The sequence below is a fragment of the Saprolegnia diclina genome, assembly GCF_000281045.1.
Source record: "Saprolegnia diclina VS20 unplaced genomic scaffold supercont1.8, whole genome shotgun sequence".
Taxonomy (NCBI): domain Eukaryota; phylum Oomycota; class Saprolegniomycetes; order Saprolegniales; family Saprolegniaceae; genus Saprolegnia; species Saprolegnia diclina.
The window spans coordinates 295150-316158 of record NW_008246075.1 but is presented as its reverse complement, the minus strand read 5'-3'; the positions used below and the strand labels follow the sequence as shown (position 1 = coordinate 316158).

At 57.4% G+C, this 21009-nt stretch overlaps 9 protein-coding genes across 9 annotated transcripts; 4 read left to right on the top strand and 5 right to left on the bottom strand.

The window, feature by feature from the left end:
- Positions 1-1258: 1258 nt before the first annotated feature.
- On the top strand, positions 1259-3889 carry SDRG_03358 (hypothetical protein). The gene is made up of 10 exons (XM_008608991.1): positions 1259-1313; positions 1369-1532; positions 1591-1699; positions 1746-1976; positions 2029-2197; positions 2245-2435; positions 2489-3106; positions 3155-3262; positions 3302-3449; positions 3503-3889. The coding sequence occupies exons 1-10, from the start codon at positions 1299-1301 to the stop codon at positions 3853-3855; spliced, it is 2106 nt and encodes a 701-aa protein (XP_008607213.1). The 5' UTR covers positions 1259-1298; the 3' UTR covers positions 3856-3889.
- An 18-nt stretch (positions 3890-3907) lies between these two features.
- On the bottom strand, positions 3908-4667 carry SDRG_03357 (hypothetical protein). Its single transcript, XM_008608990.1, has one exon. The coding sequence runs from the start codon at positions 4615-4617 to the stop codon at positions 4039-4041; it is 579 nt and encodes a 192-aa protein (XP_008607212.1). The 5' UTR covers positions 4618-4667; the 3' UTR covers positions 3908-4038.
- Positions 4668-5492: 825 nt separating this feature from the next.
- On the top strand, positions 5493-6008 carry SDRG_03356 (hypothetical protein). The gene has a single exon (XM_008608989.1). The coding sequence runs from the start codon at positions 5508-5510 to the stop codon at positions 5940-5942; it is 435 nt and encodes a 144-aa protein (XP_008607211.1). The 5' UTR covers positions 5493-5507; the 3' UTR covers positions 5943-6008.
- SDRG_03355 (hypothetical protein) lies at positions 5955-8378 on the bottom strand. Its single transcript, XM_008608988.1, has 14 exons — positions 8324-8378; positions 8120-8277; positions 8007-8063; positions 7883-7957; positions 7486-7837; positions 7322-7434; positions 7225-7278; positions 7074-7175; positions 6969-7028; positions 6812-6924; positions 6669-6765; positions 6375-6626; positions 6134-6324; positions 5955-6083 (listed from the first exon to the last, which is right to left on the bottom strand). Exons 1-14 carry the CDS (start codon positions 8343-8345, stop codon positions 6041-6043), a joined length of 1689 nt encoding a protein of 562 aa, XP_008607210.1. The 5' UTR covers positions 8346-8378; the 3' UTR covers positions 5955-6040.
- A 31-nt stretch (positions 8379-8409) lies between these two features.
- On the bottom strand, positions 8410-9886 carry SDRG_03354 (hypothetical protein). Its single transcript, XM_008608987.1, has 6 exons — positions 9644-9886; positions 9507-9597; positions 9328-9461; positions 9225-9282; positions 8814-9184; positions 8410-8763 (listed from the first exon to the last, which is right to left on the bottom strand). The coding sequence occupies exons 1-6, from the start codon at positions 9860-9862 to the stop codon at positions 8614-8616; spliced, it is 1023 nt and encodes a 340-aa protein (XP_008607209.1). The 5' UTR covers positions 9863-9886; the 3' UTR covers positions 8410-8613.
- A 511-nt stretch (positions 9887-10397) lies between these two features.
- SDRG_03353 (hypothetical protein) lies at positions 10398-14122 on the top strand (the record flags this gene model as incomplete). Its single annotated transcript, XM_008608986.1, has 9 exons — positions 10398-10844; positions 10887-11337; positions 11384-11707; positions 11751-12102; positions 12148-12574; positions 12618-13004; positions 13052-13219; positions 13261-13491; positions 13538-14122. 9 exons carry the CDS (start codon positions 10398-10400, stop codon positions 14120-14122), a joined length of 3372 nt encoding a protein of 1123 aa, XP_008607208.1.
- SDRG_03352 (hypothetical protein) lies at positions 14025-18445 on the bottom strand. The gene is made up of 15 exons (XM_008608985.1): positions 18330-18445; positions 17877-18238; positions 17748-17828; positions 17608-17703; positions 17484-17552; positions 17242-17439; positions 17125-17193; positions 16752-17071; positions 16603-16704; positions 16445-16553; positions 15594-16394; positions 14955-15533; positions 14649-14909; positions 14380-14598; positions 14025-14335 (listed from the first exon to the last, which is right to left on the bottom strand). Exons 1-15 carry the CDS (start codon positions 18361-18363, stop codon positions 14162-14164), a joined length of 3474 nt encoding a protein of 1157 aa, XP_008607207.1. The 5' UTR covers positions 18364-18445; the 3' UTR covers positions 14025-14161.
- Positions 18446-18826: 381 nt separating this feature from the next.
- Positions 18827-19927, top strand: SDRG_03351 (hypothetical protein). Its single transcript, XM_008608984.1, has 5 exons — positions 18827-19015; positions 19060-19248; positions 19302-19530; positions 19576-19668; positions 19714-19927. The coding sequence occupies exons 1-5, from the start codon at positions 18876-18878 to the stop codon at positions 19822-19824; spliced, it is 762 nt and encodes a 253-aa protein (XP_008607206.1). The 5' UTR covers positions 18827-18875; the 3' UTR covers positions 19825-19927.
- SDRG_03350 (hypothetical protein) lies at positions 19896-20535 on the bottom strand. The gene is made up of 4 exons (XM_008608983.1): positions 20480-20535; positions 20345-20430; positions 20068-20297; positions 19896-20017 (listed from the first exon to the last, which is right to left on the bottom strand). The coding sequence occupies exons 1-4, from the start codon at positions 20527-20529 to the stop codon at positions 19967-19969; spliced, it is 417 nt and encodes a 138-aa protein (XP_008607205.1). The 5' UTR covers positions 20530-20535; the 3' UTR covers positions 19896-19966.
- Between the last annotated feature and the right edge of the window lie 474 nt (positions 20536-21009).

Below are 21009 nucleotides of genomic sequence, written 5' to 3'. Positions count from 1 at the left end.
GTTTCACGATCAACCTTGGGCAGATCGATTGGCGTTGCCAGAAGCATACAATACGGCATAAGTTTCGTCCAGAGCGGACTAGTAACCACCACCAACCCATTCCAGACGAATCAAAAGAGCTCTATTTGGTTGTGTGTGCAGCAATAAAAATAATATCAAAAAGAATCCGATATTCCCCAGCGTCCTGGGAAATACCGGGGGCTTTTCCGATATGAGTGATCGATCCCTCGGCTATTCAGTGGAAGAGAACGACAAACCAGGGTGGCCATATTTTCACAGGGCTCGGGTTAGTATCACTAGACGTCGCCGCTGGCAATCGTCTTGAAGTTTGCATGCTGCTGTATTTCACGCCGTACACGTTTTGCACGTGGTATTGGATGTGTGTGTGAAATAGAGCATACAAAAATGCATGCTTCAATTTTTCACACGCGTGTGAAACGGCAACGTCGGATGACGCACTTGTGACGAGCATCTTGACGACGACAACGTTCGCCGCGCGCCAATACGACATGTCGACGCAGGCAAAGTCGGCCGTGTCGTGGTGGGCCGTGGAGTTGCGATGAAGTGACGAGCCTTGTGCACCTCTTCGTCTGCGAAGATAAGTAAATCTTGCGTCTATGCTCCTCTGATCTATGAGGTTCAGCTTCAATCTTGTCAATCGGCTTGATTCGGTCGGCGCAGGTGCACGTAGCATACAAGGAGGAACCTTGAACTATCATTATGCAAGCATCTCTATACTGATGCGGCTCCATGGTCGTACCGGTATATGTGCTGCAGTGTCATTTAGCTGTCAGACCCAATGCGTCCTCGGTTGCCCTAGCGTGTCAACATCGGCTTTGGCTCGTCCACCCAACACTGTCCAGGCCGACCACATCCAGTGCTTGGAGCTGCAAGAGCATAGCTCGCACCATTTTTGTTGCGAGAGCACTCGTGTAATGCAAGCAAGAACACCTCATGCGCTGCAACGCGTAAGTTACCGGCCGGCGTTACCAATTCGCCCACAGCGCTTCCGATGGCCGTTACGAGGGCGCGCCATTGAGGCCACACCCCAAGGAAGATCTTCACAGTCCTCGTGACTCTACAGTACCTCTGACAGTATTACCCAGGTACAGCCGTCGAGCGATGAAGCTGCGCCAGCGCGGGTCGCGCCGCTACGCTGGCGCCAAAGATACGCCAGCCCGGCGTCGATTCTGGTTGTAATCCGGATACGCTGGTCGGGACCATCCGGATAAGCAACTGGGCGTCAATTCCAATTTCAATTGCCCCTCCTCGTAGTCGACCGACTAGAGGAGCGCTGGATGATGTCCGAGCACGTACGTCAGCTGCGGCCATGGCATGGGCGCGTAGCCTCATGCGCATGGGACGTAGGGAGGGTACCATGACGACCGCGATGGCGGCCCGACCTTCGAAGACCTCGCGATCGACGACTCGCTCACTGACCTCGACCGCGTGATCCGCTATGTCGACAGCAACATTGCGCTGCAGCGGGTCATCCACGTGCGCATGCTCGAAGAGACGGCAGTCTCGTCTGGGTACGCGTCTTGACCTGATGAGGCATCTCTGCATGGGCGAAGCTCATGACGTCGGTAGCTACGAGAAGACGTGCACCAGCATCATTCCGCTTCTCGAGCCGCTTGTGAGCGACGTCGAGTTTGTCGTACGACAACACGTTGCGGGGCAGCTTCCAGGCCTGTGCAAGGTCTGCGCGCGTCGTGTGCTGTCATGCTTGACGCGATTCCATGTAGTTTCTCGTCTCGGCCGGCGGCGACGACGGCTACAAGATCGTGCTCGAGACCATGATGCCCCTCATGAGCAAGCTCCTTTCGGACGTCCAAGCCGAAGTCCGGCACATTGCATGCGAGAGCCTCGTGACGATCGCCGAAATTATCAAGTCGGAAGACCAAGGCCAACACGTGCTCACGCTCGTCCTGCCGTTTGCGCATGAAGACGACGACGAGCAGATGCGCATCACCGCTGTACGTCGCCTCCTTGTCTTCCTCTCGATCTCATCGAAAATTTATGTGGCAGCTCATCTTGCTCAACAAGCTCGCCGTCTTCCTCGGCCGCGACCTCTGCTGCCAATTCTGCGTCCCCGAGTTCATCTCGCTCTCCGAAGATCCGGTTTTCCGCGTCCGGAAGGCCATGGTGCTCAACTTTGCCAACGTGTGCATGACGGCGGGCCCGGAGGTCACGGAAGGTACGGCCTTCGTCTTCTCTTACCTATCCTGAGCGTATGGCGGTTAGAACGCCTCTTGCCGGCGTACACGCGGCTGGCCAAGGACGAAATCTGGGGAGTCCGGAAGGCGTGTGCCGAGTCGCTCGTCGATATGTCCAAGACGCTTGCACCCGAGAAGCGGGCGTCGGCGCTCACACCGCTCTTCACGGCCTTCTCCCACGACGCCTCCAAGTGGGTTCGTATCGCGGCCTATCAGCAAGTATTTTTCCTCCTGATACCTTGATACAAAGTGTTCATATTGTCATCACGTAGCTCGGTCCGTACCTCTCGACACTGCCGCCGCACGAGATCACCGAGACGCTCACCACGTCGTACGCCGACATGGCAACGCGTCCGACCGCGCTTCTTCTCAGCGGCGCCGAAGCCGACATGAAGTTTCACTGCGCCTACAACTTTCCGGCGGTCCTGCTCACGCTCGGACGCGACGGCTGGCCGCGCATTTCGCGCGCGTTTGAGGCGCTGACCGTCGACGGGTTCTGGAAGGTCCGGCGCACGCTCGCACACTCGCTCCACGAGATTGCGCGCATTTTGGGGCCGGAAATGACCGAGGCGCACCTCACGAGCGCCTTTGACACGTTTCTCCAGGACATTGACGACGTCAAGATGGGCTCGATCACCCATTTTGCCGACTTTTTGGCCGCCATTTCACCGACCGCGCGCCACGAGTACCTCGCAGTGCTCGCCGAATTCAACGATTTTCAAGCGCACTCGAAATTCAAGCTCAAGTGGCGCTTCCGCGGCCTCATTAGCGAGCAACTGCCCGCGATTTGCACGCTCTTTCCGCCCGCCGACACGTTTGCGATCGTGGCGCCGCTCATCTTTCAGCTCGTGACGGACGACGTTGCGTGCGTACGCGACTCGAGCTTCCACGTACGTTGATGACACATCGACCTATTTGCGAAAATGGATGCTGGCTAGGCGGTTCCGCTTCTCTTTGCGTGTTTGGCCGAGAACCCCGAGTGGACCGAGGCCCTTGCCGACCAGGTCCGAGCGCTCCAGGCCTCGTCCGTGTACATACATCGCCAGGTACCTCCACCTCTTTGGCCATTTGTCTTACACGCGTAGATTTATATCCGCGTCTGTCGGGCGTTTGTCCTTGGCGGCCACGCGCCTCTATTTGAAGCGTCGCTCGCAGCGCCCTTCTTTGCGCTCGCTAGCGACCCAGTGTTCAACGTCCGGCTTGCGCTCGTGCGTATCCTTGTCGAGCTCCAAGGTACAGACAACCGAGGAAGAAGCGACCATATTTGACGGATTACCGTTGATTAGAGCACTTGACGATCCCGACCGACGCGCTCCGCGCCCTCGGAAACGACCCCCATGTCGATATCCACGTGTGCTTTACCCAGCTCCGAGGCGCCTCGGACGCGGTGTTGACTACCACCGCCGAGGAGACGACAACGATGGAAGAGGCCGATGCGTTGGGCGTGGTAACGGACGCTGTCGACGACCTAAAGCTCGTCGTCGAGGAAGAGTCTCCAAGCACTGACGACCAAGATGAGGCTGCGGGAGGCGACGACGTGACAACGGTGAACGAAGCTGCCGTGTCGGTCGAAGACATTACTCCGACGATTGATGTCGCAGACGTAGCGATCGACGGTGAGACCCTGTCGCCGCCATAAGCGGTGCTCTAAAATATATCGGCCTTGCTCGCAATCGCAACATGAAGACGAATAGAACATGCAACAAAGCACAAGGTTAAATAGATACAAGGCCCAAGCTTTGACCGCGCACGACCCTCTACGTCTATCGTCGCGTCGGCAGCGTCAGCCGTCGGCCATCACCATACATTTTTCGACGTCGGTTCACTCGAGGTTGATTTTGGCGTGGAGCGAGCTCGACTTGGCGGGCTCGCAGAGCGCAAAGCTGCCCTGAAAGATCTCCTTGCAGATGGCCTCCATGGCGCTGAGGCCCTTGGCGGCGGTCTCGGCGCCGCGGCTCACCGAGAGGCGCTCCAGCTTCTGCGAGAGGAACGGCACGAACGCGCTCACCTGCGCGTCCTGTGTGTAGTTGGTGTGCGACAACGTGCCGTCCGGGCCCTTGGCCTGCGTGTAGAGGCACACTTCGTTGATCGTGGCCACGCTGCGGAAGCTCAGGTTCGTCGACTTGAGCTGGAGCGTCTTGGCGACCGGGTCGCAGATCGTCTCTTCGTAGACGTACGAGTACTTGCCGACGATCGACTCGGCCCAGCCCGGCATGTTGTTCTGGGAGCACTTGGCCAGGCGCGCCGAGTGGAGGCGGCCCTCGCCGTCGATGAAGCGCGAGACGACGTCCATGCGCTCGACGTGCGTGAGCTTGGCGTTCGGGTACTTGTTCCAGAAGGCGCGGGAGACGACGTCCCAGGCGTACGGGTACACGTGCTCGGTCTTCTGGTTGAGCACCATGGCGAAATTATTCCAAGTGACCGCTGGCGACGATACCTCGGGAGCCCGATCAATTTTGTTTTATATTGCGTCGTACTTTTTATTCTATTTGAAAAACCTTTTTTTCATGTCGAACCAGCGGGAACAGAAATGACCTTGGTGTTTGTATGCATCCTGTGACAAGGCCATTGGACGACAAATAAAAGAAGCATGTATTTATTGTTATCGATGCATTAAAAGAGGATCGAATATTTTGATTACTGGCCAGCACGGCCAGCGTTTACGTTGACAAAACCCTCTTAAAATGCATGGCCCCGGCGCGACCCGAAGACGACTAGTCGCACGCAATCTCGGCCAAAAGATATGCCGAGGACGAGCGACAGCAGTGGCCATGGGACAAGACGGGGTGCAATGTACCGAGCGCACTGCAGAGCCGATGATGTTGTATCTACAAGGTGAGTACGCTCGCACGACATGAAGCTTGGCGAAGCCTCATGACCATGAACGCTGTCTATCTCCATGGTTGTATGGATCGAGAACGGGAATGCATAAAAGAACGTCTATGGCAGGAGAGAGAACTTGTCGAAATTTGAACGACGTCAATTCGTCCGAGTTATAGCTTCTCGAGATGACTTACTGGCCCTCTTGTTGACCATCTCGCGCGTACGTGGCGGACGCGCCTACACTGCCGTTGGCTTCAAGGATACGAGTTGCGTGTCATTAGATAGCACAATCCCCGACGGGCTCGTCTGGAACGTTCAGGCTCTTCCTTGGTGCTCTTTCCAGCACATGCGTTGTGAGAGGTTTTCGTGGAGCACCCAATACTGTCATGCTTTATACTTCGATTCGAACTTCGTTTTTGCCGTGTGTATGCGGTTGAAGAGGTTTTTGTTTGACTGGACAGAGGTGGCATGACCTGTCGCGATGCCATTGGTATCACAGTTGAAGTTGCAACCATGGCGGGGCCGACGACCGGGAAGAAGCGTGCCCACTGCAAGAAGAAGGGCTACAAGCGCGGCCATGCGACCAAGAGCCGCAGCCGCGACATTGACCAGATCCAGGACGACCTGAAGAAGGAAGAAACGACCGGCACGGTCATGACCTTTGAGCTCGACGAGGACCTCCCGGGTCTCGGCCAGTTCTACTGCACGCCGTGCGGCCGCCACTTTATGGACGAGGTCGCGCGCACCGTGCACATCAAGTCCAAGGTGCACAAGCGCCGGCTCAAGGACGTGGCGCAGGAGCAGTACTCGCAGAAGGAAGCCGAGCGCGCCGCAGGCAAGTCGGTCGAGGCGTACGTCCCGATTCGCGCCAAGAACGCCGAGATCGAAGACGACGACTTGTAAATACCAGCACGATGTAGAGAAAAGGTCCGTATTATTATATTGTAAGAAGCTCGCTGAGAACGCTCTCGCCTATTGTGTTGCTCCAACGACGACGCAAGCTAGTAGTCGTGGCTGCTCTGCGGACGCCTCGGGACGCGGTGCCTAGGCTCATCATCGATCATCGGTTGCGCTAGCGTCATGCAGAGACGTACGGCAAATCGCGAACTAGGAACCCATTCTCGCGCGGGCTCGTGCGGCCAAACTCAAACGCCGGGTCTTCGTCGTCATCCTCGTCGCCATCCGCATGCGCGTGTTGCTTCTCGATGTCAACGTTCTCGATCGACGCTAGGAACTGTGTTGCTTGATTTGTCCTTGTCGGGGGCAGTACAATGGGCCCATCGCTCTAGTTTTGACATGAAGGATCCTATGTACCCACTGCGAAGACTGCCGTACGCGGGGGCTGGGCTTGGCCCCGGCCGTGCGGGCGCGTTCGCGTTCGCGAGGTTCGCGCGCCGAGTGCACAACACCAAAGCGCTTGGCGCAGTTGACGGGTGGACCGCACGTTTGTGGGCGCGATGTCTTGGCCCGCGCCTTGTTGGCGCTCGTTGTCGGCAGCACATGCGTCGGCGGCAGCGTGGATGGGCGCGTCGGACCCGAGGCGCCGACTGCGTCCTTGTAGTCGAGGACGAGCTCGCGCGAAATGTCCTATGGCGTCTCGTGTATCATTCTTCCGAGGCAAAAGCTCACCTGTTGGCGGCGGATTTCGTCGAGAATGACAAAGTTTTCCTGCTTGAGGTTGCGCACTTCGGTGATAAACGGGCCTTTGAGCGCAGCGAGTTCTCGCCTAGGCGTACAGTGACAATACATTTAAATGTAGCGAGAGCATGTACTCGATGGCGCGGCAGTGGGCCGCGAGCTGCCGGAGTTGGTGCTCAACGCTGCACAAGGACGTGTCGTGCGCACGCACCGAGTCTTCGATGGACCTCGACTGCGCCGCAAGCGTCTATGTACCTGGTGGCACTAGCGTTTTCGAAGAGAAGGGCGTACGGTGTGGTGCTTGTGGAATGCGTCGCGCAGCCCTTGGTTGTCTGCATGCAGCGCTTCAATCTGCAAGGATGCGGAAGATATTGGTATGGTAGCTGGTCCACCTACCGAGCCTGCGACGCGCCGGTCGTACGTATCCAAGACGGACGTGGCTGCTGCATTTTGGAAAGCGTGCACGTCGTTTTGGGCGCTCTGCGCGAGCTCCTTGACCTAACCCACGGTTGCCATTCGTGGCTACTCTAGACACATTATAACGAACCGCATCGACAGACTCGACGAGCGTTATAATCTTCTTCTCGAGTTGACGCAGACCCTAGTCCCAACTTTGTCCATCTGCTGTCGACACAAAGCTGTACATGGGCATCGGCTTCTTGCAGCCGCGCGATCTCGTTGGCGATGTTTCGAGACATATCGCGCTTGGTTCCTGTCGCCACCGCTTCAAGCGCGCCGACTTGGCTTTGCGTGGTCTCTACAAAGCATCAGGAGAGGAAAGGCCGGCGAAACGAACAGCGTATCGTACCGAGTGCTTCGCGCAGGTCAGAAACCAGCGCTATCTGCGTCGCTTGGGCTGCTTCCAAGGACGCACAGGCCGCGGCCATTGCAGGTAGCGTCGCGCTCGGACTGATGCGGGCGGCGGTGGGATCCACGCCGCATACAGCCTCAAGGCGCCGAAGTCGAATGTCAAGGGTGCTGAGATGGTCCTTGGTCGCCTCGACGCGCTGTGCGTGACCGGCCACCGTGACTTCGTGCGCGGCGATGCCAGTTGCAATCTCTTGAACGTGGCTTTGGACGTCGGCGACGAACGATGTAAAGAGCGTTCGGACCGTGTCTTCGAAGCGCGCGTACTCCTTCGTGTGCTGTCGCTGGGAGGCCTACTCAGCTTTTGTAGTGCAGCAGACTATAGATGGAGAGTCTACTTCAAAGACGCTCGTGTCGAGCTTCTTTGGCAAGAGGACGTCGAGAAGCGAGAGATCTGTCTTGGACGAGAGCACCTAGCGAACGAGCCAAGGTATTCCGGAAGGCTTGGGAAATGGAACATACTTGGAGAACAAACTGCTTGAGCTCGTCGAGCTGAGTCGGTACCATGGTTGTCGACGCCTAATACGATTGGTGTACAGGTAACTATGAACAAAAGACGCATCAAGTCGTAGTACCTTGAGGCTCAGGCCAGCGTCCAGCTGCGAAAGCGTGGCGAAGGACGAGAGCTCCGCCTCGATCGACCGCGTCGTTTCTAGAAGGCTCTTGTTGACCGTCGCGACGTCGACGACTTGTGCTTTGAGCCGCTGCAGCTCAGCCATCATGTGCATGTGATCTACTTCGAGCATTTGCTGTCGGAACGAGCGAGGACGCGAGAGTACCAGCGATGCCGGCCGACGCCATTTTCTAGTTCAAAACCGATTCAAAACCCCCAGCGAGAGTCATGTCGACTGATTATCTCAATGCACTGCAATATTAGTATCCATCTCATTTATGGTTAGGGCTAACTAGACGCGAGCAGCTATGTCGAGCGCAACTCGACTGTTGCTAGGCGACGTGTACGGTCTGGCACAACATCTGAAATTGCATTTCGTTGCCTCTTAACTCCAGTTCGCTTTTCAGAGCCAATTATAAGCACCCTGTCCGAGTCGTTGTGGTACCTCACAGAGCATCACTCTCGCTTCTGCCGCTTGTTTTGCTGCAGCGTCTCGAAGAACGCGTGGATGTCCTCGGCCTTGACCGCCCGGTCCGACTGTGCAAAGTCGCTGAGGAAGTCCTTGAGCGACGACGTCATGTGGGCAACGCCCATCGCCATCTCGATCTATCCCATCCGATTCCTCAGTTCTGCTATACAACACAAAGCACACGGACCTGCTGCGTGTGGCTGAGCTTGGCCACCAAGGCTTTTTTACCCGCGGTGATCAAGTCTTCGCCCGCCGCTTTGGCGTTGGCTTCGTACGTGGACAGCGGGTCATTCTCGTCGAGAAGAAACGCAACCTTGGCGTCCTCGTAGCGGCGCACGCAAGCCTCGCAGCGACAGAGTCGTTGGCGCCACCCGTCCTGCCAAAACGTCGGGCCCGACGTCGTCGTTGGCGTCGTCGTCGGCAGTCGGCACGGCGTCATAGCGGTCTCGGACGCTGCCACGTCAATGTACTTGTACAAAAAGCCGTGCTTTGCCATGCAGTCGCGGCAAATGAGCTCGTCAAACGACGCAGGAGGTTCCTGGGTCGCCCCTCCGTCCTCTACATGCGCTGTGTATGGCATGCATACACGGGGACATACCATCAAAAAGGTGTACTTCGTGGTACCAGTCTTCGCAAACGATGCATTGCATCATGGTCTGGTCGTCGCATAAGCACAATAGAAGCATATCTGGCTTTGACACCTCGTCCGAGCCTTCCCAATCCGGATCCGGGTGCGGGCGGTGGCACGAGCAGAAGAGACCGCCAAAGTTTTGGCCGTACGCGTTCTCGCCGTTGGTTTTGTCCTTGCCTTCGTACAGCGTACACGGCACGTTTGCTACGAGACGCGATAAGAGCTGAGTTTGCGACAGCGACGACGTACGAAACTTGGACGTGCCGCAGTCGCAGCGAAAGTGGCGCTTCGTGTACAGTTCGACGAGTTCGTGGTCGGCGTGGCACGTCAAGCTGCACGCCTACGATGCCAACCGTGAGCGAGCTGCAGGCGAACGTAGGGCGCACAAGGCAAATGCCAGCGGCCGTGCCAGCAGGCGCGCAGGTGAGGCACGCGTGCAGGAATTGGCGCATGTAGCCGTGCTCATACGAGCAGTGGTCGACGTCGGCCATGCCGAAGAGCAAGTTGACCTCGTCGTCCACGAGCGCTTGCTCGCGGCGAACCTCTTCGTACGTCTCGTACGTCATCTCATCCTCGTCCGCCGCTGCACCGCCCGTTTCCGCCATCGCACTTTAAAAACTCCCGCAAATCCTGCCGGAAATGAGCCTCCGGATGCCATCGAGGAGGCGCACCTTTTATCAGAAACAGGTGCTCTTTTGGTGGTAACGGTTCCACGTCATGCCAGAGCCGAGCTAAGCTTACATGGCAGTTGACGAACGGTGACGCACTCGCCTTGTCAAAGAGCTAAACAACGACTGGGGCATTGCGACGATGGAAACTCATCATCACACTATTTTCCCTTGCATGGATCGTCCTCACGGCGCATCATATCGCACGCTCTCCTGCCACTATGCAGTGCTAGTACCGTGCTAGTACCGTAAAATGTATGAGAGTTTGGCTGAGCACTCGTGCCACATCGGAAATCTCCTGCCATGAGGCCTCGTGCATCAGTGCTCGTGCATGAGGCAACGGAATATGCAGTGGGTACAAAAAGCGCACCTAAAAAGGTGCGCTTTCCCCGTCTAAAAATAGAATCGCCACCGTGTTGGCCTTTCTGCAGCAGCAAAACGCCCCCGCGCAAAGCCGCCGGCGTGGAGCACCATGAAGGAGCACGTGATACGAGAGGCGTCGGCACGACACCCAAGCGCAGGCAACCGCATGGTGCACATCAACGACGCGGCCTTCAACGCAGGGCGCGGCTTCATGCCCAACGCGATCCATACGACCAAGTACACGCTACTAACGTTTCTGCCCAAGAACCTCTTTGAGCAATTCCGCCGCATCGCCAACGTCTACTTCCTCGTGCTGAGCATCCTCACGTGCATGCCATTTTCGCCCAAGAACCCGACATCGCTCATCGTGACCTTTGTGCTCGTGCTTTTGTTTACGGCCGCCAAAGAAGCGTACGAAGACTACCTGCGATACCTCTCGGACCAAGAAGTGAATGCGCGCCAAGTGTCCGTGCTCACATCAAGCTACGAGGGCTCGGCGGCGCAGAAGGACACGACGCTCTTCTACTCCAAGGCTATTCGATGGGACCACGTCAAGGTGTTGACATTGAATTTGAGATTGCACTTAGCACCGCCGTAGGTGGGCGACATGCTGTACCTTGAGAAAGACCGCGAAGTACCGGCCGACTGCTTGCTCTTGACATCGTCTGACACGCAGTGCGGCGTGTGCACGATCGACACGGCCAACCTCGATGGCGAAACCAACCTCAAGACCGTGTACGCTGTCCAGAACGGCCTCAGCGCACGCGAGCTCGGCAGTCTCGATGGTCGCGTCGAGTTTGAATCGCCCAACCCCTCGCTCGTGTCGTTTCGGGGCAGTTTGTACGTCAACAACACGTCCGTTCTTCTCACGTTGTCACAACTGCTGTGCCGCGGCACAGTCGTGCGCCACACCAAGTGGGCGATCGCCCTCGTCCTGTACACGGGCCACGAGACCAAGGCCTTTCTGAACTCGAGCAAGCCGCCGTACAAGTCGAGTGCTGTCATGAACTCGATGAACCGGTGTCTTTACTTTGTGTTCTTCCTTCAAGGTACTTTGGCCACGCACGACACGTTGTCTCATGCTACTCTGTCTAGCGATGCTCTGTGTGATCAATGCGACTGCGATGCTGCTCTGGAACAGCCGCAATACGCTGCCGTATCTGCACAACGCGCTCAACACAAGCAGCCCGCCGCCGTTGAGCGACGGGGTTGAAGCATACTTTACCTTTATGGTCGCCTACTCCAACTTGATTCCGATCTCGCTCTACGTCGGCATTGAAGTCGTCAAACTATTGCAAAAGTTCCTCATCGAAGCCGACCTTGAAATGATGGGCTCCAACGGCGTCCGCACCAAATCCCGCACCTCCAACCTCGTCGAAGAACTTGGTCAAGTCGAGTACATTTTCTCCGACAAAACAGGTCCATTCTAGCACCGTATATGCTGTTCACACAGCGCGTGTAGGCACGTTGACTTGCAACGAGATGGTCTTCCTCGCATGCGCAGTTGTTGGTGTCAACAAATCGTATCGCTTCGACGCCTACATCCCTGACGCGAGCTTGCCAGCGGTGAAGAAGGCCTTGATCCGCAGCCCCAGTGGCCATTTACCGCTGCCGTTCTTTGGGTCCCCCGCCTGGGACGCACTGTATAGCGAGCCGCTGTCGCCTCGCTTGCTGGACTTTTGGCTCTGCCTTGCGCTTTGCCACTCGGTGGTGCCTGAAGTTGACGCTGAGAACTCCACCGACCTCATGAGCATCACCTTTCAAGCGTCAAGTCCCGACGAAGGCGCGATCGTGACCGCGGCGCGCAACATGGGGTAGAACCGACAATACTGCATGTATATCACATTGCAACTGCGTAGTTTTGTCTTCAAGTGCCGAACCGTCTCCAGCATTCTCTTGTACAACAACGTGACCATGACGGACGAGACGTATACGATATTGAACGTTCTCGAATTCAGCAGCGACCGCCGGTGCATGTCGATCATCGTGCGCACGCCGAGTGGCGACATTCGGCTCTTCTCAAAAGGCGCCGACACGGCCATTTTAAAGCGACTCCAAGCGACCGAAGCCGACGACCTCGCGTGGACATCCAGCCAGCTCCACGACTATGGCGAGGAAGGGCTTCGGACTCTCTGCGTTGCGTGTCGCACGCTCGACGAAGCCGCGTACACTGAGTGGCACGCCCATCACCAGCAAGTCACGATGACGCGCAGCGCCGACACGACCGACGACGAGCACGACGCCCTCGTCGCAGCAGTGGCCAGCGCAATCGAAACCAATTTGGAGGTACATTGAATGGCTATGACAGCATTTCGATTTTGGCACTTAGCTTTTGGGGGTCACGGCGATCGAGGACAAGCTGCAACATGGCGTACCGGAGGCCATCGAGATCCTACTCCGGGCTGGCATTCGCATTTGGGTTCTCACGGGCGACAAGGAAGAGACGGCGATCAACATTGGCCGGTCGTGCAACTTGTTGCAGCAGGAGAGCCAAATGATGGTCCACCGCTTGAGCAGCAAGAGCACCTCCGAAGACGACCTCTACGAGTACATTTGGGAGCTTCTCGAGCTCCGCGGCAAGATCTCCAAGAAGGAAGTCCTCGTCCTCGACGGCGACACTCTCTCGCTTGCGATGCTGCCCTCGATGCAAACCGCTTTCTTGGAGCTCGCGTTGCGCTGCAGCGCGTGTATTTGCTGCCGTGTCTCGCCCAAGCAGGTGTGCTATGTGCCTTCATGTACTGTCGTACGATACGGAGGGTATAGAAAGCACAAGTTGTCCGACTCGTTCGCGACAACTTGCCCGTGATTACGCTGGCGATCGGGGACGGCGCCAACGACGTCAATATGATCCAAACCGCCCATCTCGGGATTGGCATTAGCGGCCACGAAGGCACCCAAGCCGTGCGCGCGAGCGACTATTCGATTGCTCAGGTTTCTAGTGCAGCTGTCCTGTTAACCTCACCTCGGTCTAGTTTCGCTTTCTAAGTCGACTGCTGCTCGTCCATGGCGCGTGGGGCTACCAGCGCATCTCCAAGTTCATCTTGTACTACTTTTACAAGAACATGCTCGTCGTCTTCACCGAGTACTGGTTCGCTTGGGTCTCGGGCCTCTCGGGCCAGATCTTCTTCGCCGACATGCTCTCGCTCGGCTACAATGCGCTCTTCACCTCGTACCCGTGCGTCGCCGGCTACGGCTTTGATCAGGTACCTAATTCGCTTTTTGAATATGGACAAATGTTGTCCACCTTAGCACGTCTCGGCCGACATGGCGCTCAAGTACCCCAAGCTCTATCAGTCCGGTCAGCTCCGCGAAAGCTTCAACGAGAAGCTCTTTTTGTCCCACATGCTGCTGGCGATCCTCCACTCGGCGCTCTGTTACTTTGTTCCAGTCGCAATACTCGGCGATGGGGCGTCGCCGTCGTCCCACGGACGCATGGCGGGTCACTGGATGACGAGCGTCGCGTCCTTCTCGTGCGCGATTCTCGTCGTGACCATCCGCATGCTCGTCAAGGTGCAAACCGTCAACCGAATTGTGGTTGGTGTCTCGGTCGGCAGTATCGTGCTCTACTTTCTAGCTGTTGTCGTCCTCAACACGCCCAAGCTCTCGGCGCTGCTCCAGCCACAGATCACCGACGTGTTCTTCAGTCTCTTGTCGCTCCCGCGCTTCTACCTCGCCTTGCTGCTCGTGGCCGTCATCAGCTTTGGGTTTGACATTGGCTGGCGCTACCTCCAAAAGCAGTATTGCCCGACCCCCGTCGACGTTTTGTGCGAAATCGCATCGTCGCACCCGGCGTACGACCAGCCGACGCGCATCCAGCCCTTTACGCCGACATGATCGGTGATTATTTAATACGAATACTGTAACCCGTTGTCGTTATCGTTGCGTCGTTGCGACTTGGGCCTTTTCAATATAGAGGCTCACGAGCTTTTGGTAGTGGGGCGGAAGCGCGTGCAAATGCGGCACAAAGTTGGAGCCGCCGAGAAAGTAGAGGCTCACGAGGCAGTTGACCGCGTTCTTTCGGACGCCCGAGTTGGCGTGGCACAGCGTCTAGCAGCGTCAGAGTCTACTGGGTGGCAACAGCCATAAAGTACCTGGACAACAGCAGACGCGATCCAATCAAACTCGCCCACGTGGAGCGCATCGAAGGACGCGATCGCATCGATAGCGGTTTTGAGCACCTTGAGTGCGATTTGCACGTGTACGTCTTCTTGCGGCGACGACTTTGTGAGGGCGACCAGGAGCCGGATGCTGGCAATGTTGGACACGGCGGTGATGGCCAGCGCTACAAACTTTTCGACAAAGTAGAGGCCCTAGTTGCACACTTTCAGGTCATATGTCCTTGAAACGAAATAGCGCGCACGAGGACAGAGTTGCTGGATGCCCGCGAGAGCAGCTGGAGAACGAGCGACTCGACGCTGGTGGCAGCATACGACGCGTACTCGGGCGTCGCCAAGATCAACGCCGCTGTCTGCATGACCTTGGTTTGCAAAATTTTGTATTCGTTCGAGTCGTTGTCGAGGGCGAGATCGAGGAGCGCAAGCACGATGCGCGGCCACTCGATCGCATTCGTCACGGGCGAACAAAGCACGGACGCACCTTGCGTGCGAATGTCCTTCATGATCTACGTGCAAGGGTTCGAGGTACTTCTTTCCTTCCACATGTCTACCTTGTCCATCGCAGACAACTTGTCTTCTCGTGACGCGTTGTTGCCGCAGAGCACGGCCAGCCAATCGTGCGTCCCTGGCTCAGCGTCCTGTGGCTGGTTGGGACTCGTAAGCATTGAAGGCGGCGGGGCGGGCTTCTCGTGCTTGCGCTTGAGTTTCGGGGCCGGGACGTTTATGCACTTTTGAATGTGCCCGAGTTTGTATGGCGAGAGCTGCTGCAGAACCATCGAGAACGACGCATCGTAGAGTTCGCAGATCTTTTCCAGCACGTTCGTGACGACCGTGACGGTACCGCGCTCGGAAGCTTGATCATTCTCGATCGAGTCGGCGAGCTTGAGCACAAGCGCGCGAAGCGGGCCCGGGGCGTTGCCAAACTCGGGTGCGCTCGGCAGAAGCTGCAAGATGCAGTTGTACACGAGGAGTTTGACTTTGACGGGTCCATCGAGCATCGACGGCACGATCCAACTCAGTAGCGTCGACGCATCGTAGCCGCCTTGCTGCGATGACGCGACAATGGCCTCGAGCACCAGCGTGGCTTGCTCGCGAACTCCTTCCTTGGGGTCCACTAGCTTGGCAAACACCTACACCGGTCGTATAATCGTATAAGGAGCACGAACAGATGGGGGCATGAACAAGGCTACCTTGGGTAGGGCCGTCTTCAAGTACGGCAACACAAGCGACGGATGCGTCGGTACGAGGAGGCTCAGCAGCTTCATGGCACTCTGCGCCACTCGAAAGTGCGAGTCACCAATCCGCGCCATTGCAATCTTGACCATCTTGGCAGCGTCGGGTGGCATCACGCTCGGGGCCATGCGCAAAAGATGGTCGACAGTCTCGAGTCGGATCGACCACATGGCGTCGTCGGCACGCTTCTCCCACAGCTCGGACGACAGAGAGCTCGGTCGGTCATCGCGCTGGTTGTCGTCGGTGGCCGAGGCACGGCGCCGAGTGCTCTCCGGATGCGTCGATCGGCTGGACACCGGGGCGACCTCCACACGCAATGGACCACCGTACGTGGGTGTCGGGGCGACCTCAACATAGTGGGACGCAGTCGACACAGATGACGTGTTGGTGTTGAGGACGCGTAATGCCTGGTTCCGCCGAGGGGCTTCGTCGACGCGGTCATCGGTGCGCGGCTGCTTGCGCACGGGAATGGGCACGCGAAGCGGCCCAGATGGCACTTGCGACGAGCTTGCGTGCGCCTCGTGCTCGGACCCATTGAAGACACGACGAGGACCCAGGGGCACAACCGCAGGTTGGGGCAGCGCCGTCTTGACGGTTGACGGAATCGGGCCCACGGCTGCGGAAGGAGCGTCCAGGGCGTTTTTTCGGGAGGCCGGTCGAGCATTGCTCGCGGGTGCTGCGGGAGCCGTTGCCATTTCATCGACGACGCGGCGTCGACTGGACGCATCGAGCTCATCAAGCACCTGATTTGCTCGTTGCTACAGCACGTATAAGTCGCCCGAACGGTAGCACTTGGGACGTGGCCTACCGGATGCGCGGCATGGAAGGCCCAAAAGCACTTGCGTGCTGCAGCGCGAACGTCGGCGTGGGCGTCCCCAATGATGGACGGCAGGAGGATAGCCATTGTCTCAGTATGTCTAGTGCCAGCGTCAAAAACCGTCGACCAAAGTAAATAAATCGCCGTACCGATCAAAAGCCATCGGGTCCCACGTGCTCCACGCGAGTGTGAGGTACTCGACACAGTGCAGTCGAATCGAGTTGTTTTTGGTACGTGCGCCGTCAATAAACCTACAAATCAAGTTACCTCGTGACGGGTGCACGGCTGTATGGCATACTTGGGCACGGCCTTGGGGTACCCGTTGTCGGTGCTTTGGATGATGTTTTTGACGCACGAGTCGGCCGAGACGGCCACGATTTGGATCGTCACGCTGACCGACTTGAGCAACGCTGCGATAAAGCTGTCGACGAACGGGTGGAAGGCGTCGCCCAATGCCTTGGCCATCGACGAGATCGTGCTGCACGCCTCTCGCGTCACGGTCGAGCGCAGGTCGCCGACTTGGTCGCAAATGCGGTCGCGCATGGCTTTCAGCGACGTTGCAAACACAGCACTTTGCGTCGCACCCTTCTCGACAAGGGACTGCAAATGTTGCAGCGACTACAACACAACGACTGGGTCCACGAGTCCATTGGGAGGGCCAAGGTACGGACCTTGACTCGCGTTGTCCACTCTTGGTTCTCGGCAAGGCCGTCCAAGACGATGGTCATTTGCTGTTGCACCTAGGACGTTCAATGTTTACGTACGTTGTGTATGGTACGAGGACGTACTTCTTTGTCCGTGTACGCACACACGGGCACGACGGGGGCCGATCTCGGTGGTGAAAATGACACGGACCGCTTGGCTTTGGCCGGAGACGTCGCGGCGACGGGGATGCCGGGCAGCGAGTACGACGGCGGGCGAATCGTAGCCACTGGGCGCTTGGGCTGGCTGCTAGTACTGCTGCTCGCGCTGGTTACTGGCGCTTCCTATATGATTTGGTCGGAAGCGTAGACATAGCAAGCGCGCTTACTTCGCCACCAAGACGACCCATGAGCAAGCGCATGTGGGCAGGCCGAAGGTTCTTGGACTGAAGTTCGAGCTATGAGACAAGGGGCATAAGGACTTGGGTCGCAAGTGAATGAAGCTGGCGGTACCAAGAGCGACTCCCCACGAATTCCGTAGAGCACGTGGATCACATTGAGGCTTGCGTCGCGCACATCTTTTGTCGAGTCTTCGAGCAGCTTCAAGGCCTGGAAACGCGTGAGCAAGCGGTGTACATGGAGATTGAACCTACCATTTCCAAAAGGCCATCTTGACATATCCGCTGCGGCTCGGCGCGGAAGCGCTCCATGGCCATGAAAATGCAGACAAGCACCTAAAGACGCGCATGGGTGCAACGAAGGTGGTCGAGGAAAGCGTGTACCTGCTCGCGGATACGCCAGTTCTTGTGTCCAGCGCAGAACCGGAGGCGGTCCAGGACGCAGGCCATGCCAATCTTCTCGATGAGGCACAGCAGAACGTCGGTCGCGGCTTCGCGGATCGGTGCCTTGCTGTCCCCGAGCTTCTCCTTGAGCGGCCCCCAGAGGAGCGTGAAGAAGCCGCGGATGTGCTCTGTGGGCTTGGACGGGCTTTGGATGAGCTTGGCGAGCATGCGCAGGCTTCCCTGCGTCACCTTGGCGTTGTTGTCGCTGAGGCATCCGACAAGCGCGGTCAAGATCTCTTCCCAACCCTCCTCGTCAAGGAACGTTTCGACGTAGTTGACGCCCATGAGGCGTGTCTTCGTCTCTACGAGCGCCATGAGCCACAGACCTCTCTTCCATGGAGGGGCCATGTCCATGCTTCCATGCCATCGCTCCGCCTATCGCCATGGACGTACCCGTCGACCGAAGGGCGCTAAGGACGCGCTCCATCTCTTCCGGCGGTCCTGATCGGCCTTGATTTGATTTTTGTATCGTCGCCAGATTTGTTCGTTTTCGTCCCTCTCATTGGCCCATGTTCCGAAATTTGAATTGTAGCCAATCGCCGCGATGCGTCGACTTGTATCCGGATGCCGGATACACCCCCCGGCTTCGCGCGCAAATCAAGCCGGCACGAAGGTATCGCTTCGCCCTGCACCCATGAACGAGCTCCCGACGTAAGAAGAGACCGTGCAAGTCACGAGCCTACCGGTATAATTTTGGGATTTTTCAAGTGTCAACCCAAAGGTTCCATGCTTCCGTCACCAGCAGGGTCTGCAACGAAGCATGTATGCAGGATCCTACGCTCCTCCTTCCAGTGCCATTGCGCGCATGAGCCTACAATTACCTATAGCAAGGCTTCTATGGCTAGTCTAATTAGTGCAGTCGAGTCAGCTTCTGGCATTTGCGATCGTGACTCGTATCACATTGTCGTGTGAGCCGTTTCCGCATCGTTTCGCATCACCATGAGCAGCTACGAAGGCGAGAAGCGCGGTCGGTTCTTCGCCAATGCGCCGCATAAGAACAGCGACAACATGCGCGGCATCCTTGGCGCGTACCTTCCGTCGGTCGTCAAGCCCGTTGCCAAAGTACCCCACCGCCACACGTACTTTCTACCTTGTGTTGACACGGCCCCATGTGGTCCAACAGGCTCTACGAGACCAAACCACGGGGCATCGAGCGTTGGCAGAATGCGTTGCGGATGCTGGAAGACGTTTACTGCGCGCTCACGACGATGGACGAGCAATCAGGTGGCGGCCGGTCCAAGGGACTCTCTCGGCTTGGCGCGTGCATCCTTGAGGTTCGCAACGCCGCCGACGAGGCCATCGCTGCCTTGACGTACACTTGCGACAGCGTGGTGAGGCGATGCCTCATATATATCTGCACGGTAGAGCGCATGCGATCGGCCCTTGCGTGCTGCCCGATGGCGAAGGGGCGTCTGAGCTTCAAGACGAGATGATCCAACAGGACACCCGCCCGGTTTTGCAGACACTACCGAGTCCGGTGCACAGCCATGATGATACCAAAGCCGAGGCAAAGCTTGAACGGTCGCCACTCAAACAGCTTCGCGACGTCAAAGTGACTCGAAAAGCACCCAATAGCCCGAAGCGAAGCCCCGTGGTCATCGCGCACAGGACGACATGGCGAAGCTCACACGGCATGTAGAAGCAGGGACTGCGCGCGTATGAGAATGACCGAGACCGGCAGCTCGTGGCCGACCTCCATGCCGAATTTCACGAAAAGAAAGCTGCATTCCAGGTCCGTCCTTTCACTCTGCAGCAAATGTCAACTAAGAACGTATAGCTCTTGCGATGGCGGGTGCATGCTGCCGAGAACGTCGCGCGGTCCCATGTCGAGGAAGAAAAAGTCGCCCTGCAACGACTCCAGCGACTAAAACTAGACTTGGATAGCTAGTCGTTTTTGCTTCTATCCCAGCTTGCACTGCCTCCAAGCTGCCAAGCTCTCAAATGCAAAAGAGCGATGCGTAGGAGAAACAAACAGTGGATGTCAATGTTGTGCTTGATGCCACACGTGAAGCCACGCTGGGGGACGCTTCTTACAGCAGCAACGAGAGCCAGCCAGCGACAAACATGAGGCCGCCCATGGGCTACGTAGGATAGAGCGATGAACAAGGTGGGAGCGATGATGATGTTTTACCGTAATCATGCCGAGGCTCTTCTGGTCCGTGAGCACGATAGCATAGAGGCTGCCCGAAAAGAAGACGATGCCACTCGAGATGAGGCCGCCCGCGAGGTTGGGGCGACGCGAGAAGGGCACGGCAAGGAGCGCAAGCGAGTGCACCAAGTGGTAGTGGGCGCCAGTGTCCCAAGTCTTGAGGAGCTTCGGGTCCGTGACGCGGTTCTTGAGGCCATGGGCACCGAACGCACCTACTCGGTCGTGAGTCAGCACCGCTACCCGCACGCTAGAGACGCACCGAGGAGAACCGCGGTCGCGCCCGAGACCGCGCCCACCTTCCACCAGATCGACGTCGACGCCAACGCAACGGCTTTGGAGCTCATGCTGAAAATGCAAAGTGAGTCCTCGTATCCGGATACCCAACCCAGCGAACCGTTCGGATTTCATCCTGCACGCACCGTCGTCATCGCTTGGCAGTGCCATATGAGCTATCAAGCGTCCATAACATGGACGTTGGTTCTGCATGCCGAGTCATCGATGCTAAGAGGCATACAGTCTGCATCCATCTCAGGACGCTGCAAGGACGAGACTGTGTGCTGCATGTGGTCAATAGACTGAAGACTGTTTCGCTTTGACGTCACAGGTACAGCACGGTGAGCTGCTCGTGCTCACTATTAACGACCTTGCTACTAATACTTGTACTTGCTGTGGCTCGCGACGAACTTGCGATCGTCTGCGGTGTTCGACGTGTATCCTAGATATTCCTGACGATGAGACGGGAGGTATCCGGCAGGATACTGCAAGAGTGTAGGTCCTCATCGATGGACACTCCCTGCAACAACGGCGCGCGCACATGGTCCAGCCTGGATCATCACAACCGCCTCGGCCGTCATCGGGACTGCAGCTTGCGATTCAGCGCCACAATTCACGTGCAAGGGACATGACAGGATTGTGCGGTGGTGA

Bases quoted from the DNA above. Each gene is read 5' to 3' on its own strand.
- SDRG_03358 (XM_008608991.1), top strand. The intron at 3,107-3,154 runs GTACGTTGATGA...GATGCTGGCTAG, and splicing joins TACGCGACTCGAGCTTCCAC to GCGGTTCCGCTTCTCTTTGC. The intron at 3,450-3,502 runs GTACAGACAACC...ACCGTTGATTAG, and splicing joins TATCCTTGTCGAGCTCCAAG to AGCACTTGACGATCCCGACC.
- SDRG_03357 (XM_008608990.1), bottom strand. From the start codon at position 4,617: ATGGTGCTCAACCAGAAGACCGAGCACGTGTACCCGTACGCCTGGGAC.
- SDRG_03356 (XM_008608989.1), top strand. From the start codon at position 5,508: ATGACCTGTCGCGATGCCATTGGTATCACAGTTGAAGTTGCAACCATG.
- SDRG_03355 (XM_008608988.1), bottom strand. From the start codon at position 8,345: ATGGCGTCGGCCGGCATCGCTG. The intron at 7,838-7,882 runs GTAGACTCTCCA...AAAGCTGAGTAG, and splicing joins TCGACACGAGCGTCTTTGAA to GCCTCCCAGCGACAGCACAC. The intron at 7,279-7,321 runs GTACAGCTTTGT...AGTTGGGACTAG, and splicing joins TGCAAGAAGCCGATGCCCAT to GGTCTGCGTCAACTCGAGAA.
- SDRG_03354 (XM_008608987.1), bottom strand. From the start codon at position 9,862: ATGGCGGAAACGGGCGGTGCAGCGGCGGACGAGGATGAGATGACGTAC. The intron at 9,598-9,643 runs GTGCGCCCTACG...TTGGCATCGTAG, and splicing joins CGGCCGCTGGCATTTGCCTT to GCGTGCAGCTTGACGTGCCA. The intron at 8,764-8,813 runs GTCCGTGTGCTT...CGGATGGGATAG, and splicing joins AGCTCAGCCACACGCAGCAG to ATCGAGATGGCGATGGGCGT.
- SDRG_03352 (XM_008608985.1), bottom strand. From the start codon at position 18,363: ATGGAGCGCGTCCTTAGCGCCCTTCGGTCGACGG. The intron at 17,440-17,483 runs GTAAGCGCGCTT...CAAATCATATAG, and splicing joins TGGGTCGTCTTGGTGGCGAA to GAAGCGCCAGTAACCAGCGC. The intron at 17,072-17,124 runs GTCCGTACCTTG...GTTGTGTTGTAG, and splicing joins AGTGGACAACGCGAGTCAAG to TCGCTGCAACATTTGCAGTC.
- SDRG_03351 (XM_008608984.1), top strand. From the start codon at position 18,876: ATGAGCAGCTACGAAGGCGAGAAGCGCGGTCGGTTCTTCGCCAATGCG. The intron at 19,016-19,059 runs GTACTTTCTACC...GTGGTCCAACAG, and splicing joins AAAGTACCCCACCGCCACAC to GCTCTACGAGACCAAACCAC. The intron at 19,669-19,713 runs GTCCGTCCTTTC...AAGAACGTATAG, and splicing joins AAAAGAAAGCTGCATTCCAG to CTCTTGCGATGGCGGGTGCA.
- SDRG_03350 (XM_008608983.1), bottom strand. From the start codon at position 20,529: ATGGCACTGCCAAGCGATGACGACGGTGCGTGCAGGATGAAATCCGAA. The intron at 20,298-20,344 runs GTGCGTCTCTAG...ACGACCGAGTAG, and splicing joins CGCGACCGCGGTTCTCCTCG to GTGCGTTCGGTGCCCATGGC. The intron at 20,018-20,067 runs GTAAAACATCAT...TATCCTACGTAG, and splicing joins AGAGCCTCGGCATGATTACG to CCCATGGGCGGCCTCATGTT.